We start from the raw sequence: 19,482 nt of genomic DNA, 5'->3' as shown, positions 1-19,482 counted from the left end.
AACCTGTTCAAATTACTCCATATTGGGTGGGTTTTGGTAGTTTGTTTTTCATGGAAGCAGTTCATTTCAGCTAAGCTGTGAAGTATATGGGTGGATATTCTTTTGGTGGCTTCAGAATATGTAGAGATAAACTTTATTTCTTTTCTTTTTTTTTTTTTTAAAGATTTTATTTATTTGAGAGAGAGAGAAAGAGAGCATGAGATTTGGGAGGGCCAGAGGAGACTCCCTGCTGAGCCAGGAGCCCGATGTGGGACTAGATCCTGGGACTCAGAGATCATGACCTGAGCCAAAGGCAGATACTTAACTGACTGAGCCACCCAGGCGCCCCTTTGTTTCATTCTTGATATGATGATTTGTGTCTACTTTTTTTTTTCTTCTTAGTCTTGCTGGAGGTTGTTTCAGTGTTACTGTTTTCAGAAGAGCAGCTGATTTCTGCCTTTAACACTACTATTTCCTTCTATTTGTTTTCCTCTGAGTTTACTTTGCTCTTATTTTTCTAGGTTCCTGAGGTAGAAGCTTATTGTCTTGAGACTCTTACTCTTTTCTAACATACATATTCAGTGCTACAGGTCTTCCTCTCAGGACTGCTTCAGCTGTATTCCAGATACTTTGATATATTGTATTTTCTTCTCCATTCTCTTCCATGTATATTTTTATTTCTCTTGAAATTTCATTTTTGATGCATGGATAACTTAGAAGTGTGTAGTTTATTTTTAAGTGCTTAGAGGCTTCTCTGTCAACTTTCTCTTACTGATTTCAAGTTTGATTCTGTTATCAGAAAACACACCTTGTTTGTTATCAATTCTCTACTTTTGTTAAGATAAACAAATTCTTGTGTTTTATGTGTTTTATGGTTCAGAATATGTCTATCTTAGTATGTTTTTGTGGGCATGTGAAAAGAACATGTATTCTACTATTGTTGGGTGACGTGTTCTGTAAAGATTACATTCTTTTGGTTGATGGTATTGACAAAAACTCTTAACTGATTTGGGGTCCACTATTTCCATCATTGAAAGAAGGGTGTTAAAGTCTCCCAATTGTTGATTTGTCTATTTCTTCTTTCAGTTTTCTCTTCAAATACAGTGAAACTGGTATGTGATGCATACATATTAAGGATCATGGTCTTCCTGGAATTGACCATTTATCACCCTGTGTCTGGTAACTTTCCTTACTCTGAAGTCTACCTTACTTGATTTAATATATAGCCACTCTAGCTTTCCTTTGGTTAATGTTTGCATGATTTTTTTTATCCTTTTAACTTGCTTATGTTATAATGTTTGAAGTTTCATTTAGACAAAATATAGGGTTTGTTGATGCTGCTGCTATTTCTTACTCTACTATGCCAGTCCCTCTTTTGGCTGGTGTATTTAGATCATTTTATTCTTTTTGCTTTGTTTTCTTTTTACTGACTCCTTTTGGGTTACTTGGACTTTTTTTTAAAGAATTCTATTTTGATTTCTCCAGTGCTGTGTATTTTTTTTTTTTTTTTTTTTTTTGTATAACACTTCTAGTAGCTACTCTAGGAGCTACATTATATACATACAACTAATCAGTCTACTGGTATCTTCATTTTCCAGTTTAAGGAAGTATAGACATTTTACCTCCCATTATATCCTCTTGCCCTTCTGGTAATCTTAAGTATTTCCTCTCTATCTTTAGAATCACATCAGACTGTGTAATAATTTTTGCATCAACCATCAAAATTAGTTTAGAAAATTCATGTGCAAGAGGAGTGCCTCCTATATTTACCCATATTTCTCCTGTGTTTTCTTTCTTCCTGATGGTGTCAGGGGTCCCCAAGACCACCCCCAGGTTTGATGTTCACTAGGACTTGCAAGACTCATCATATGGTTGTACACATGGCTACAAACAAAGGGATACAAAGCAAAATCACCAGAGAGAAACGGTACAAAAGACAATGTCTAAAAGAAACCAGGAACAAGCATCCAAGAATACTCTCCCAGTGGAGTAATACATGACCCACTTAACTCCACCACCAAGGACCTCTCCTTCTTTCTTGAAGGATAATTTGCTGGATATAGAAATCTTAGTTGACAGTCTTTCTTCCAAGCCCTTCAATATGTTACCCTACTGACTGGTAGTTTCCATGGTTTCTAATGAGAAATTAGCTCTTAATCTTACTGAGAAACCCTTCCTAGTATGTAAGTTATCTTCTTGCTGCTTTCAAAATCCTATCTTGGTGTATGGATTTTTTGATAATTTCAATGACATGTCTGGGTGTGGATCTGAGTTTATCCTACTTGGAGTTTATTAAGCTTCCTAGATATATAGCTTTATGGCTGTTTTTTAAAGCAAGTTTGGGGAGTTTTTTGATATTTCTTGAAGTTTTCTATCCCTCTCCTTTCCCTCTGCAATTCCCACTATGTATATGTAAGTACATCTGTTGGTGTCTTACAGGTCTCTTAAGTTCTGTGCATTTTTCAATATTCTTTTTTTCCAGCTCCTCAGAGTGGATAATCTCAGTTTAGGTATTTTCAAATGCACTGACTCTATTTTGCCTGCCTAAATATGCTGTTAAACTCCCATAACAAGTTTTTCACTTTAGTTGTACTTTGCAGCTCCAGAAGTTGCGTATGGCTCCTTTTTATAATCCCTTCATTGATATTCTCTGTCTCTTCAAACACCGTTGACCCAATTCCTTTAGTTCCACGTTTATGGCTTCCTTTACCTCTTTGTGTATAATCGATATGGTTGAGAGGCAGGCAGCTTAAAATGCTGCCGCACTCTTCTGCCACAAAGTAGGAGCTTCTTTCTTCACCAAATTTTCCCCTTTTGACTAGGTTCCCAAGTTTGATAAAACGTAATTCTGGCAGATTTCAGCAGCTCATCAGATGTTGTAGTATCCTGTGGATTGTTTTGAAAGCAGACAAAAGAACACATTCTACTACACAGTTGTAGCTCATACAATTTAAAATATACTCATATCTTCTCATTTGGCATATTTTCTGGTGAGAAGAACTGTCAGACTACAATTGATTTCATGAACAAAATTTCCCACCAAAATAGGTTACCAAGGGGCACCAGGGTGGCTCAGTCAGTTGGGCATCCCACTCTTGATTTCAGCTCAGATCATGATCTGAGGATTGTGGGATCGCGCCTCACATCAGGTTCTGCACTCAGTGGGGAGTCTGCTTAAGATTTTCCCTCTCCCCCGTCCCTCCCCCTACTTGGGTGCTCTCTCCCCGCTCCAAATAAGTAAATATTAAAAAAAAAAAAAAAAAAAGGTTCTCAAACATTGGGAACAAGTTAAATTTCGCAATCACTGAGAAACAGTGTGATGGGATAGTGAAAACCTGTGAATGTTTTTAACCTGTAAAGAGTCATATATTTGAATGTTTGAATGTGAATGTTTCTTTCTTCTTATTATTATTATTATGTTCAGTTAGCCAATATACAGTACATAATTAGTTTTTTGGTTTGTTTTTTAAGATTTTACTTGACAGAGAGAGATCACAAGTAGGCAGAGAGCGAGAGGAGAAGCAGGCTCCCTGCTGAGCAGAGAGCTTGATGCGGGGCTTGATCCCAGCACCCTGAGATCATGACCTGAGCTGAAGGCAGAGGCTTAACCCACTGAGCCACCCAGATACCCCCATAATTAATTTTTGATGTAGTGTCCAACGATTCATTAGTTGTTTTAACACCCAGTGCTTATCATAACTTAACCTGCCTCCTTAATACCCATCACCCAGATACCCCACCCACCTCCCTTTCCACAACCCTCAGTTTGTTTCCCAGAGTCAAGAGTAGCTCATGACTTGTCTCCCTCTCTGATTTCTTCCCTTCCCCTGTGGTTCTCCATGCTATTCCTAATGTTCCACATATGAGTGACACCATATTATAATTGTCTTTCTCTGGCTGACTTATTTCACTTAAACATAATACCCTCCAGTTCCACCACATCGATGCAAACAGTAGGTATTCATCTTTTCTGGTGGCTGAGTAATATTCCATTATACGTATGAACCACATCTTTTTCCATTCATCTGTTGAAGGACAACTCAGCTCCTTCCACAGTTTGGCTATTGTGGATATTGCTGCTATGAACATTGGGGTGCATGTGCCCCTTCTTTTCACTACATCTGTATCTTTGGGGTAAATATCCAGTAGTGCAATTGCTGGGTTATAGGGTAGCTCTATTGTTAACTTCTTGAGGAAACTCCATACTGTTTTCCAGAGTAGCTGTAGCAGCTGGCATTCCCACTAACAATGTAAGAGGGTTCCCCTTTCACTGCATCCTCACCAACATTTGTTGTTTCCTGTTTTGTTGATTTTAGCCATCCTAAGTGGTATAACGTGGTATCTCAATGTGGTTTTGATCTGTATTTTCCTGATAGGTAGTGATGCTGAACATTTTTTCATGTCTGTTAGCCATTTGTATGTCTTCTTTGGAGAAGTGTCTGTTCATGTCTTCTGCCCATTTCTTGACTGGATTTTTTATTTTTGTGGGTGTTGACCTTAAGAAGTTCTTTACAGATCTTGGCTATCCACCCTTTATCTGAAATGTCATTTGCAAATATCTTCTCCCATTCCGTGGGTTGCCTCTTAGTTTTGTTGACAATTTCCTTTGCTGTGCAGAAGCTTTTTATCTTGATGAAGTCCCAAAAGTTCATTTTTGTTTTTGTTTCCCTTGCCTTTGGAGACATGTCTTGAAAGAAATTGCTGTGGCTGATGTCGAAGAGGTTACTGCTATGTTCTCCTCTAGGAGTTTGATGGATTCTTGGGTTTCCTCACCTTTAAAGATCTGACACTGGGGTAGTCACTAGATCAATTTTATCATTAAAATCTCAAATATGTGCATAGACCAAAGATCCCAATTTCCAATGACAGGAATAAATGAAATTTACATCAACTGATGAATGATGAATGAAAAAAACAACAGAATGTTATTCAACCATGAAGAGAAATGAAATATTATTGATATGGGCTACAACATGAATGGACCTTGAAAATATTATGCTAAGTGAAAGAAAACAAACACAAAAATCACATATTATATGGTTTCATTTATATGAAATCCCCAGAAAAAAACAAACTTATAGAGAAAGAAAATAGATGAGCACTTGCCAGTGGTTAGGAAAGGGAAGAAAAGGGAGTGACTCCTAATGGGTGTGCACTTTCTTTGGGGGTTACAAAAACATTATGGAATTAGTGGTGAGCGTTGCACAACTTTGTGACTATACTAAAATCTACAAACTGTAGATTTTAAAATAGTGAATTTTACTGGATGTGAATTATATTTCAATAAAGGAACTTTTAAATGTTTAATTCCAGTGACACCTAAATAAGTTGGGAGTTTTATAAGAATGGAGACTGTGCTGTGGATATTGTTGTTTGTTGACTAAAGGCTCCCTTACACAGCAGACATTCAAAACAATTTCTTAAGATTCAATGAAAGAGTGCTAATTTCTTACTAGTTAACAACCTGTAGGTCCAGCCCTAATCTATGTCACAACCCTAAAGCATATTCCAATTTCTTCTATCAGGCCAAACTCCTTAGACATGACCAAATACCATGTGTATATATGGCCAACAATATATTCATTTAGAACATATTGATCGAAATATATAAAACCGAAAGATTTTATGTAATTCAGATCAGATACATACCAAAGTACATGGAAATGCAATTTAAAGAATCCTTAAAAATGTAATTTCTATGCCTCAAATAAACAGAAAAACAAACCCCTTTATGCTTTTTCTTCCCCCCCCCCCCCAAAAAAAAGTTGAGATTGTTTTGGGTGCCTGGGTGGCTCAGCTGGTTAAGCATCCAACTCTTGATTTCACCTCAGGTCATGTCAGGGTTGTGGGATAGAGCCCCACATCGGGCTTCATGCTGGGCATGGAACCACTTAAGATTCTCTCTTGCCCTCTGCCCCCCCCCCCCCAAAAAAAAAAGTGCGGACCGTGTTCCGTTTCTGAAACAAGTAGGTTTACCTGACACTCTTCCAGATAGGGAAATTTCATCTTAAAAAACTTAGCATTTCAGATACTTAAGCCCTCACATCAATTTCTCATAAGGAAATAAAAGAAAAAAATGTATATTGAGAGATACTGGTCACAGACAGGATGAGATTCAGGGCGTGCTAGGGATCCCACAGGAAGTGGCAGAGTAGGGATGGAAAAAGTGAGCCAGTGCTACATTCCATTTGGCCAAGAATGCTTCTCTAGGAACGTCATAAATGGTCAAGTGAAACATACAGAAGTTTCCTCTCTCACCTTAAGTAACATTCTGAATTGTATGTGCTACACAAACATTTTCCCTCAAAGGTATAAAATATTTGACAACTGAGGGGCAAGCAGCTGTCAATGGTTCTGATAACCAATCATTTATTTTTAACTTGTACAATAACAGGCAACTATTCACTGTATGAGCCGCGTATTTAAGATTAAGTTCAGCTCTTTTGCAAAATATTCTACACCTGAAAGGACAGGCAATGAAGAACTGAATACAACTGACAGTATTTTGTGTAACTGATATAACCAAGACAAAAGAATCTCATCTGGTATCTATTTAGGTGGTTACTAAATGTTAATTTTATCCAATTATGCCAATTTCACATACTGCCTAATCTTAGAGAAAACCTTTAGGACATAGTATTTACTCAATTACAGTTGATCTTTGATCAACACAGGGGTGAGGGGTGCCAAACCACCATACATTCAAAAATCTGTGTGTAACTTCTGACTCCCCCCAAAACTGAACTAATAGCCTACAATTAACTGAAAGCCTCACTAATAACATAGTCAGTGAACATACATTTTGTGTTATGTGTATTATATACTGTATTCATAAAGTAAGCTAGAGAAAAAGTTATTAAGAAACTTATGAGAAAGAAAAAATACATTTATAATACTGCACTGTATTTACTGAAAAAAATCCACATATAAATGAACCTACACAGTTCAAATCCATGTTGTTCAAGGATCAACTATACTATTTATTTCCCAATCCTTGATTTCAACATGACGAAATCCATCTCAAAATCCTTCAAAAGCCGGCTTACTCTAAGTTCAAGCCCACAACCCTCAGCCTAGCTTTCCAGATTCTGGCTGAACTGTCCATCCAGGCTCAGAGCAGGTGAAGGCAAAGAATTCAGGGTCCAGAACAGTAATGAGTGAGTGAATCAGACTCCTCAGCCTTGGAGTCAGGGGGGTGGAAGGGAGTATGACTGCACTGTACTGACACTGTTTGGGTTCAACTACTTGTCATTTGCCAAGAGTGTGGATTCTGGAGAGTGATGAATGACCTATTCTCAGGGAAGCTGGCAATCCAGACCTTCAGATACAATCTTCCAATTTTTAAGTGTGGAAAACTCATTTAAATATAAAGTACAGGGTCTCCTGGGTGGCTCATTTGGTTAAACATCTGCCTGCAAGCCCCGTGTTGGGCTCTCTGCTCAGCAGGGAGTCTGCTTCTCCCTTTCTTCTATGCTTTCTCTTGCTCACATTCTCTCTCAAGTGAAATAAACAAAATCTTTAAAAAAAAGAAAACATATATATATATATATGTATATATATATATCATAGGACTAGCCAAACTAAATGTATCGCCAAGTAACAAGCAGACACCCTCTCTACTACACAGAGAGAACTGATGTGACCAAAGGCCACTGGCTGCTCCATCTTTCCAAATGGTCAGGGACGGGCTGCCGGTCACCTGGTTTCTGAGATGCACTAGACTTCCTGTCACACTCCCACTGGAAGTTCTTCAATTTGCCAAGTCCATCAGGGGCAGCTCAGGTAGCTTTGCAAAGAACTTTGTCCTGAAAGCCTTCCTTCACTTTCTTAGACCTTGGGAATCACTGGGCATATAAGCATGAATATCCTGTATTTGTATTTTAACTGTGTTGATTATAGTTCCCTACTTGGTGAATGCCTAAGTCATGAATGGAACAGAGGAGTCTGAGAAAAGGCTCTGGGTAAGATGCGCCACACCTCCAGAATCAGGGCTAGATATGACCTAACACCACCAGGGCAGCTCCAGAACAAGCAAAGACAATGAGTTCATCCTGCAAGAGCTAGGGAAAAAATTCAGGACTCACCCCATCCCTGGTTGTCAGAAGCTCTGGGGCCATATTCCTGGTCAGCTTAGTGCTCCTCCTAGAGAAGAGTCGAGTTCCAGGGCAGAGCTGGGGAAAGAGAACAGAGGTGAAGGGGCGCTTGGGAGAAGTACCCTTCCATTAGCCTCCCAGTTCAGCAGGGGTGAGTTAAGGAAGGGAGGTTGCAGGGGTCATCAGAGCTGCTCATTCTTAACCAGTGTCCAAAAAAAGGGCGGGGGGGAGGTCCTAGAGCCAGATCAGCAATAGGCTGTCCCAATCCCCAGTTGAGAATTTAAGCCTTCAGCCCCCTGCAGGTAGAAAAGACTTTTCTCACTGTGGGGATTCTATTAAGAAGAAAAGGGCTTCAGAGTACCCACAGGAGAGCACTCACACTGAGAGCCAAAATCACCTATCATAGCAAAGACAGAAACTCACCATCCACATCTGCCCTGAAGCCAAAGGACAAGTCCCAGGAAATCCAAACAGAAAGAGTGCTACAGGTCTCCAGAGAATGTAGACCAGGGCAAGGGGGGGTTAAGTTAGGCAGGGTGTGTGCCATCATTCTGGCTGCCCCCCCCATTTATATGTCCAAGATTGAGTTCCCAAGATTTTAAATGCGACTTGAGATTTAAGAAAGGGCAGTCAGCAAATGGCCCAGGACTTCAACAAGCCAATGTCATGAAGAAATTATTAAAAGGGGAGACTTTCCTTAATGCAAAGACTAGATAACCATTCTTCAGATGTGATTATACGCTTCACACAAATAAACCAGAAAGCATTATGGGGATTACAAAGGACAATTTAAAATGAACTGGGCATTAGAGAAGTACTGTGAACACTGTTAGCTATGATCATGATATTCAGCATATGGGGAAAACAAGTCATTATTAAGAAATGGTGAAGTGGGCACCTGGGTGGCTCAGTTGGTTAAGCGACTGCCTTTGGCTCAGGTCATGATCCTGGAGTCCTGGGGTCGAGTCCCGCATCGGGCTCCCTGCTCAGCAGGGAGTGTGCTTCTCCCTCTGTCTTCCCCCCTTCTCATGCTTTCTCTCTCTCTCAAATAAATAAATAAAATCTTAAAAAAAAAATGGTGAAGTACTGAGGGGTGAATTGACATGAGTGTAATCTTTTCAAAATGTGAAGCTTTCAACAAGTTAACAGCATAAAAAGAGAGAGAGCTCTTATAGAAGGGACTTTCAAGACCCAGCAGCCAAAGGCAATGTGTTTTAGAAGTTTTGAGCATCCAGGAAATATGAACACTGGATGGATGTTAGGGACCAGTAAAGAAGTGACATTAATTTTTTCAGGCTCAGGTTAAGAACAGGCTGTGCTGATGGCCTCAGCAGGTAACTGTGGCTGGGTTTTAAGAAAAAGTGGAAAAGCCAGTACTCATATACACTGCTTAGTGCTGAGAAAGCAGATGCTGTCCCTGAAGAACAGGAACAAAAGCAAGGATGTCCCCCTCTCACCTCTCCTATGAATTCCACACTGGAAGTACTAGTTAATATAAGACAAAAAAAGAAATAGAAGGTACACACATTGGGTAGGAAGAAGCAATACTAACTTTGCAAATGCCATAATTATTTAGAAAATACCAACGAATAAATAAATTTCTGGCACTAACAAGTGAATAAATCAAGGCTGCAGGATACAAGATTAATATACAAATATCAATTGCTGGAGCATCTCAGTGGCTCAGTCAGTTAAGTGTCTGACTTCAGCTCAGATCATGATCCCAGCATCCTGGGATCGAAACCCACATTAGACCCCCGGCTCAGTGGACAGCTTGCTTCTCCCTCTCCTTCTGTTGCTCCCCCTGCTTGTGTGTGCGCGCTCTCTCTCTCTCTCTCTCTCTCTCTCTGTCAAATAAATAAAATCTTTAAAAAAGAGATAAGGCCATGACTTTCAAGAGCAGAAAACATAGCTGACTTTCCCAACACACAGAAACAGACACAGAATGAAGAATCAGAGGAATATATCCCACATGAAAGAACAGAACAAAATCACAGCAAAAGAGCTAACAAAGCAGTGATAATATGCCTCAGAAATAATTTAAAGTAATGCTCATAAAGATACTCACTGAACTTGAGAAGCGTGGAAGACTTCAGTGAGACCCTTGACAAAGAGATAGAAAACATAAAAAAGAACTAATTAGAGATGAAGAACTTAATAACTGAAATTAAAAATACACCAGAAAGAATAAATAGTAGACTAGAACAAGGAGAAGAATAAATCAATGACCTGGAGGACAGGAATGGAAAGCAAGCTCAATAGGAAGGAGAAAAAAATAGTAATGAAAAGTGAAAACAGACTTAGAAAACTCAGGAACACCATCATGAGTAGTAACATCTGCATTATAGGGATTCCAGAAGAAACAAGAGAAAAGGGAGCATAAAATTTATTTGAAGAAACAATGGCTGAGAACTTCCTGAATCTGGGGGATAAAAGATAAATCCAGACCCAGGAGGCACAGAGAGTCTCCCACAAAATAAACCCAAGGAGATCCACACTAAAACACACAGTAACTAAAATAGCAAAAAGAAGTGAATAAGAGAATTTTAAAAGCATCAAGAGAAAAGAAAACAGTTTCACATAAGGAAACCCCATAGGGCTATCAGCTGATTTTTCAGCAGAAACTCTGCAGGCCAGAGAGAGTAGCATGGTATGTTCAAAGTGCTAAAAGGAAAAAATGTGCAACTAAGAATATCTGGCAAGACTATCATTCAGAATAAAAAGGAGCAATAAAGAGTTTACCAGACAAACAAAAGTGAAAGAAATTCATGACCACTAAATCAGCCCCACAAGAAACATTAAAGGGGATTTTGAGTGGAAACAAAAGACCATAAGCCTGAATGAGAAAAGTAGGAAGCATAAAAGCAGTAAAATTAGGTATATTTATAAATATCAGTCAAGGGAGGGGGGCCTGGGTGACTCAGTTGAGTGTCCAACTCTTGGACAACTAAGCTCATAATCTCAGGGTCATGAGATTATGACTTGATTATGAGATTATGATTATGCACTCAATGCAGAATCTGCCTGTTCCTCTCCCTCTGCTCCTCCCCACACTGGTACACTCTCTCTCTAATAAATAAAAATAAATTCTTTAAAAAACATTAGTCAAGGAATTCACAAAATAAAAGGATGTAAAGTATATCTTCATATATCTAAAACATGGCAGGGAGAGGAAAAAAGAATCAGTTCAAACTTAAGTGACCATCATCAACATAATAAAACTGCTATATACATAAGATATTCTATAAAACCTAATGGTAATCAGAAATGAAGAGCCAATAACAGATAAGCAAAAAAAACAAAGAGAAAGTAATCCAAGTTTATCACTAAAGAAAGTCAGCAAACTGTAATAGACAAAAAGAAAAAAGGAACAGACAAGAACTACAAAAACAACTCTAAAAGAAGTAACAAAATGGTAATAAACACATACCTAGTACTAAACACCTTGAATGTAAATGGGCCAAATAATCAAAAGACACATGGTGGCATTATGGATAAAAAAGCAAAACCCATCTATATGTTGTCCACAAGAGCCTCATTTCAGACCCAAAGACACATGCAGAGTAAAAGTTAAGGGATGGAAAGCACTTATCATGCAAATGGAAGTGATAAGAGAGCCAAAGTAGCAATATATAAATTGGACAAAATAGACTGTAAAACAGACTATATATCAAGACACAAAAAAGGACACTATATAATCATAAAGGGAACAATCCAACAAAAAGATATAACAATTGTAAATATTTGTGACCCAACACAGGAGCACCCAAATACATAAAACACCTAATGATAAACATAAAGGAAATAATAGTTTTAATAGTACAGGACCTTAACAGCCCACCTACATCAACAGATAGATCAACCAAACAGAAATCAACAAGGAATTAGTGGCTTTGAATGACACAGTTGGCCAGATGGATATAACAGTTATATTAAGAACATTTCATCCTAAAACAATACAAATTCTTTTCAAGTGCACATAGAACAGTCTCTAAAAGAGATCACATGTTAGGCCACAAAACAACATGCAACAAATTCAAGATCAAAATCATATCATGCATCTTTTAGGACCACAATGCTATGAAACTAGAAATCAGCCCCAAGAAGAAAATCTGGAAAGAGTACAAATATATGTTAGTTAAATAACATGCTGCTAAATAATGAATGGGTCCACCAAGAAATCAAAGAGGAAGTAAATAAATGAGAAAAACACAATGGTCCAAAACTTTGGGATACAGCAAAGGTGGTTCTGAGAGGGCTGGTATACAGCAATATAGGCCAACCCCAAGAAACAAGAAAAATCTCAAATGAACAACCTAACCTTACACCTAAAGGAGACAGAAAAAGAACAAAAAAACCCAAAGCCAGTAGAAGGAAATAAATAATAAATATTACAGCAGAAATAAATAAAACAGAAGCTACAAAACCAAGCCAAATAAAAACTCAACAGGACAGATCAATGAAACCAGCATCTGGTTCCTTTGGGGAGGAAAAAATAAAATTGATAAAAAGTAGACTGGTCAGAAAAAAAAAAAAGAGCAAACTCAAAATCAGAAATGAGAGAGGAGAGAAAGCACAACTGACAATACAGAAATACAAAGGATTAAAAGAGAATATTATGAAAAATCATTTGCCAACAAATTGGACAACCCAGAAGAACTGGACAAATTTCTAGAAACGTATAGCTTACCGAAATTGAAGCAGGAAGAAATAGAAAATTTGAACAGACTGGTTACCAGCAGTGAAATTCACTAATAAAAGCCTCCCAATCAACAAAAGTCCAAGACCAGACAGCTTCACAGGTGAATTCTACCAGACATTTAAAGGAGAGTATGATTTTCAAAAACAACAACATGGTGGAGGAGCAGGGGGCCCTATTTCAACCGACTGACCTGGATATCTGCCAGACAACTCTGAACACCCATGAAATCAGCCTGAGATGTAAGAAAATATATCAGGATCTATACCAACGGAGTATCTCTGGCAGCCGGTTCTGAGGTATGAAACGGGGAGCCACGATTCTGCAGACAGATCGGAAGATACACGGAAGGGGGAGGGAGCTGCCGTAAGTGCTGGCACTGGGAAGCTGAAGTAACGCAGGAGCCTAAAAGCTCCTGCACTGGGACCTGGGCACAGACTCAGACTGGTAGCCACTGGGAAAGGACTTTAGGGCAGCGCCCCCCAGGCTGAAACCTGGAGCTGCCAGGGCTTGCATATGACCTGGGAGTGGCTGGTGGTTTTAGAAGCACAGAGGGCAGAGACATGCCTGGACCTAGAAGCAGAATGGGAGTGCTGCTGTGGGGCACACAACCCAGGCTGCTGCTGTTTTTTGAGCAGCACAGACAAAAATGGAGTCAGTGGGACATGGAGGGCTTTCTGGAGAACAGGCTGCGATCTCTCTGTCTGAGACAGAAGTTTGGAAGTTTGGACACAGTCACTTCTGCTCTGACTCTTGGAAGGGACACAGAAACCCACCAGGGAAAACCGCCAGAGAACAAAAGCCCCCTCCCCGCCAAAACTGGTTTTCACTGGCCCATTCCCCACCACAGGGGGCAAGGTAATTCTGCCCAAACAGGGTTGCCTAACAGCATGGCAGGCCCCTCCCTCCAGAAGACAGGCTGAAAGAACAAGAGGCCAGAAACCTAAAGTCCCTATAAAGCAGGTACATTTTGCTTGGACTGTGGTCAATACTTTGAACTCTGTACATTCCCTCAACTATCCCTCAACAGAATGACTAAGAGGAGGACCCCAACATAGGAAGAACTCAGAGACTGCGACCTCTGCCACAGAGCTATTGGATACGGACATAAGCGAGATGTCCGAAATAGAATTCAGGGTAATAATTATCCAGACAATGGCTAGGTTGGAGAAAACCACTAGTGGCAACAGTGAGAGCTGATCTGGCAGAACTTAAAAATGTTATCAATAGGGGCGCCTGGGTGGCTCAGTGGGTTGGGCCGCTGCCTTCGGCTCGGGTCATGATCTCGGGATCCTGGGATCGAGTCCCGCATCGGGCTCTCTGCTCGGCGGAGAGCCTGCTTCCCTTCCTCTCTCTCTGCCTGCCTCTCTTGTGATTTCTCTCTGTCAAATAAATAAAATCTTAAAAAAAAAAAAATGTTATCAATAGATCCAATCTAATTAAATACTCTAACAGCTAAGGTAAATGAGACAGAAGATCAAATTAATGATCTAGAAGACAAACTGCTAGAAAAGAAGGATCAGGAGGAGGCCTGGAACAAACAGCTTAGAAGCCATGAGAACAGAATCAGAGAGATGATGCCATGAAACATTCCAATGTCAGAATTACTGGGATCCCTGAGGGCGTGAAGAGAGACAGAACCAGAAGATATAGTTGAGCAAATCCTAGATGAGAATTTCCCTAATCTGGGGAATGGAACTGTTAGGGCCAATTTAATATTAAAACCTGTTTAACTATTAGGGCCTGCTTAGCCAGAGCAACTCCATATTGCCTAAGTAGCCATATTGTTGTTTACATCCACGGACTTCATTCCGGGAATAAACGCCCCAGTAGTTCCTGGTATGGTTCCGGGTATCGATTCCGGGAGTAAACGCCTTAACAATAAAAGCCATGTACCTCGGGTCTGCGGTTATGCCCTATAAAACCAGCCTGTGAGATCGGGAGGGGGTCGCTCTCTTTGGAGGGGGCCCTGGCTGGTCAGTCTGACTTCTAATGCTTGGCATGGAATAAAGCTCTACATAACTTTCGCTTTGTCTCAGTCTCATTCCTTTGATAACGGACCCCAACAGGAACAAGTGTTCATGTCCCAGAGGCAGAGAGGACACTCCCAAGATCAACAAGGGTAGAAAGACCTCCAGATATGAGTGTGAAATTCACGAATCGTAAATTCAGAGAAAATGTCTTAAGGGCAGCTAGGGGGAAGAGATTTCTTACGGACAGTGGGAGGAACATCAGAATAATGTCAGACTTGTCCACAGAAAACCTGGCAAGCCAAAAGGGGCCGATAAGACACAGGGGACTAAATGAGAAGAACATGCAGCCAAGAATACTTTATCTGGCAAGGCTGACATTCAGAATACATTATCTGGCAAGGAGAGCTACAGAGCTTTCAAGACTGGCAAAGACTAAAAGATCATGAGACCATCAAGAAATATCAAGGGGGGTTCTACAAAAGAACAAAAGAAGAAAACCCCAAGAGTGATATAGAACAGAAATTTACAGAGACAATCTATAGAAAAAAGGACTTCACAAGGCACATGATGACAATAAAAACATATATTTCAATAATCACTCTCAACATGAACTGCCTAAATGCTCCCATAAACCAGCACAGGACTGGAGACTGGATTAAAAAACAGGACCGATCCATATACTATCAACAATAAATGCATTTTGAACCTGAAGATACATCCAGACTGAAAGTGAAAGAATAGAGAACCATCTTTCATGCCAACGGGCCTCAAAAGAAAGCTGGGATAGCAATTCTCATATCAGCAAATTAGATTCTAAGCTAAGACTGTAGTCAGAGATACAGAAAGACACTACATAATTCTTAAAGGGTCTATCCACCAAGAAGATCTAACAGTTGTAAATATTTATGCCCCTAACATGGAAGCAGCCAACTACATAAGCCAACTGTTAATCAAAATAAACATATTGGGGGCGCCTGGGTGGCTCAGTGGGTTAAAGCCTCTGCCTTCAGCTCGGGTCATGATTCTAGGGTCCTGGGATCGAGCCCCGCATTGGGCTCCCTGCTCAGCGGGGAGCCTGCTTCCTCTCTCTCTCTGCCTGCCTCTCTGCCTACCTGTAATATCTCTCTCTGTCAAATAAATAAATAAAATCTTAAAAAAAATAAAATAAACATATTGATAAGAATATGTTAATTATAGATCTTAACACGCCACTCTCAACAATAGACAGATCGTCTAAGCAGAAAATCAACAACAACAACAACAAAAAAAGAGCTTTGAATGACACATTGGACCAGATGGACCTCATAAATATATACAGAACATTCCATCCTAAAACAATAGAATAGTCATTCTTTTCGAGCGCGAATGGAACTTTCTCCAGAATAGACCACATACAGGGTCACAAATCAGGTCTCAACCAATACCAAAAGATTCAAATTATTCCCTGAATATTCTCAGACAACAATGTTTTGAAACTGAAACTCAATCACAAGAAAAAGTTTGGAAGAAATTCAAACACTTGGAAGCTAAAGACCATCCTGCTCAAGAATGTTTGGGTCAGCCAGGAAATCAAAGAACTTGAACAATTCATGGAAACCAATGAGATGAAGACACATTGGTCCAAAACCTATGGAATATGGCAAAGGTGGTCCTATGGGGGAAATACATAGCCATCCAAGCCTCACCAAAAAAAAAAAAAAAAAAAAATCCTGAATACACAAACTCTCTTTACACCTTAAAGAACTGGAGAATCAACAACAAATTAAGTCAATCCCATGCACGAGAAGGGAAATAATTAAGAGTAGAGGAGAGATCAGTGAGTTAGAAACCAGAGATACAGGAGAATGCATCAACGAAACTAGAAGCTAATTTTCTGAAAGAATTAATAAGATCAATAAACCACTGGCCAGACTAATCCAAAAGAAAAGAGAAAGTACCCAAATTAATGAAATTATGAATGGAAGGGTAGAGATCATGACTAAACCCAAGGGAATAGAAACAATAATTAGAAATTATTATCAACAACTGTATGCCAAGAAGTTAAACAAACTGGAAGAAATGGATGCATTCCTGAAAACCTATAAACTTCCAAGACTGAAACAGGAAGAAATTGGCAACCCAAATAGACTATTAACCAGTAATGAGACTGAAGCAGTGATTTAAAAACAAAAACCAAAAACCTCCCAAAAAACAAAAGTCCAAGACCTGATGGATTCCCTGGGGGAATTCTATCAAACATTCAAAGAAGAAATAATAGCTCTTCTCCTGAAGCTGTTTCAAAAAATGGAAGCAGGGGCGCCTGGGTGGCTCAGTGGGTTAAAGCCTCTGCCTTCAGCTCAGGTCATGATCTCAGGGTCCTGGGATCGAGCCCCGCATCGGGCTCTCTGCTCAGCAGGGAGGCTGCTTCCTCCTCTCTCTCTGCCTTCCTCTCTGTCTACTTCTGATCTGTCTCTGTCAAATAAATAAATAAAATCTTAAAAAAAAAAAAATGGAAGCAGAAGGAAAACTTCCAGACTCTTTCTATGAAGCCAGCATTACCTTGATCCCCAAACCAGGCAAACACCCCATAAAAAAGGAGAATTTCAGACCAATATCCCTGATGAATATGGATGCCAAGATTCTCAACAAGATCCTAGCTAATAGGATCCAACAGTACATTAAAATTATTATCCACCATGACCAGATGGGATTTATCCCTGGGATGCAAGGGTGGTTCAACTTTCACAAATAAATGTGATTAGAACAAATCAATAAGAGAACAAAGAACCATATGGTCCTCTCAATTGATGCAGAAAAGGCGTTTGACAAAATACAGCATGTTTTTCTGATTAAAACTCTTCAGAGTATAGGGATAGAGGGAACATTCCTCAACTTCATAAAATTCATCTATGAAAAACCCACAGCAAATATCATTCTCAGTGGGGAAGGCTCTCAGCCTTCTCCCATTGAGATCAAGAACACGACAAGGATGCCCACTCTCGCCACTATTGTTCAACATAGCACTGGAAGTCATACAACAGCATCAGAAACAAAAAGAAATAAAAGGTACTCAGATTGGCAAAGAAGAAATCAAACTCTTTCTCTTCACAGATGACACGATACATTATGTGGAAAACCCAAAAGACTCCACTCTCAAATTACTAGAACTTATACAGCAATTCAGTAATGTGGCAGGATACAAAAACAATGCACAGAAATCAGTTGCTTCCTTATACATTAACAATGAAACTGTAGAAAGGGAAATCAGAGAATCAATTCCACTTAAAATAGCACCAAAAACCATGATACCTTGGAATAAACCTAACCAAAGAGGTAAAGGATCTGTACCCGAGGAACTACAGAACACTCATGAAAAAAAATTGAAGAAGACACATAAGGATGGAAAAGCATTCCATGCTCATGGACTGAAAGAATAAACATTGATAAAATGTCTATGCTGCCCAGTGCAATCTATACTTTCAATGCCATCCTGATCAAAATTCCACCAGCATTTTTCAAAGTGCTGGAACAAACAATCTTAACGTGTATGGAATCAGAAAAGACCCTCAATAGCCAAGGAAATGTTGAAAAAGAAAAACAAAACTAGGGGCATCACGTTGCCTGATTTCCAGCTAAAATTACAAAGCTGTGATCACCAAGACAGGATGGTATTGGCACAAAAACAAACACACAGACCAACGGAACAGAGTGGAGAGCCCAGATAGGGACCCTCAATTCTATGGTCAAATAATCTTCAATAAAGCAAGAGAAAGTATCCAGTGTAAAAAAAAGACAGTCTCTTCAATAAGTGGTGCTGGGAAAATTGGACAGCTATGTATAGAAAAATGAAACTCAACCATTCTTTTACACCACACACAAAGATAAACTCTAAATGGATGAAAGACCTCATGAGACAGGAATCCATCAAAATCCTAGAGAATAGGCAGTAACCTCTTTGACATCAGCCACAGCAACTTCTTTCAAGATGCATCTCCTAAGACAAGGGAAACAAAAGCAAAAATGAACTATTGGGACTTCATCAAGATAAAAAGCTTTTGCACAGCAAAGGAAACAGTCAACAAAGAGGCAACCCATGAAATGGGAGAAGATATTCGCAAATGGCACTACAAAGGGCTGATATCCAAGATCTATAAAGAACTTCTCAAACTCAACACCCCAAAAAAACAAATAATCAAGTCAAGAAATGAGAAGACGTGAACCGACACTTCTCCAATGAAGACATACAAATGGCTAACAGACACATGAAAAAATGTTCATCATCATTAGCCATCAGGGAAATTCAAATCAAAACTACATTGAGGGGGCACCTGGGTGGCTCAGTGGGTTAAGCCTCTGGTGCAGCCACTTTGGAAAACAGTGTGGAGATTCCTCAAAAAGTTAAAACTAGAGCTACCCTATGATCCAGCAATTGCACTGGGTATATACCCCAAAGACACAAATGCAGTGAAAAGAAGGGCCATCTGTATCCCAATGTTCACAGCGGCAATGTCCAAGGGATGCCCTTCAACAGACAAATGGATAAAGATGATGTGGTCCATATACACAATGGAGTATTACTCAGCTATCAGAAAGGATGAATACCCAGCTTTTGCCTCAACATGGACGAAACTGAAGGAGATTATGCTGAGTGAAGTCAGTCAAGCAGAGAGAATCAATTATCATATGGTTTCACTTACTTGTGGAACATAAGGAATAACATGGAGGACATTAGGAGAAGGAAAGGAAAAGTGAAGGGGGA

At 39.6% G+C, this 19,482-nt stretch overlaps 1 protein-coding gene across 3 annotated transcripts in view; it reads right to left on the bottom strand.

The window, feature by feature from the left end:
* The window catches only part of ZNF169 (zinc finger protein 169), a 53,345-nt gene that overhangs the window by 25,472 nt on the left and 8,391 nt on the right, over positions 1-19,482 (bottom strand). For 2 of the 3 annotated variants that reach the window (XM_046023307.1, XM_046023306.1), the window contains exon 2: positions 8,064-8,150. In XM_046023307.1, the coding sequence (XP_045879263.1) occupies positions 8,064-8,096 (33 nt within the window). In that variant the 5' untranslated portion in view covers positions 8,097-8,150. Of the gene's footprint in view, positions 1-1,749; positions 1,864-2,689; positions 2,836-8,063; positions 8,151-19,482 lie in introns of those variants that run through there. The other variant, XM_046023308.1, reaches the window with a different exon arrangement.

This window comes from Meles meles, chromosome 11 (assembly GCF_922984935.1).
Source record: "Meles meles chromosome 11, mMelMel3.1 paternal haplotype, whole genome shotgun sequence".
Lineage (NCBI taxonomy): Eukaryota > Metazoa > Chordata > Mammalia > Carnivora > Mustelidae > Meles > Meles meles.
This window is presented reverse-complemented; position numbering and strand designations above follow the sequence as displayed.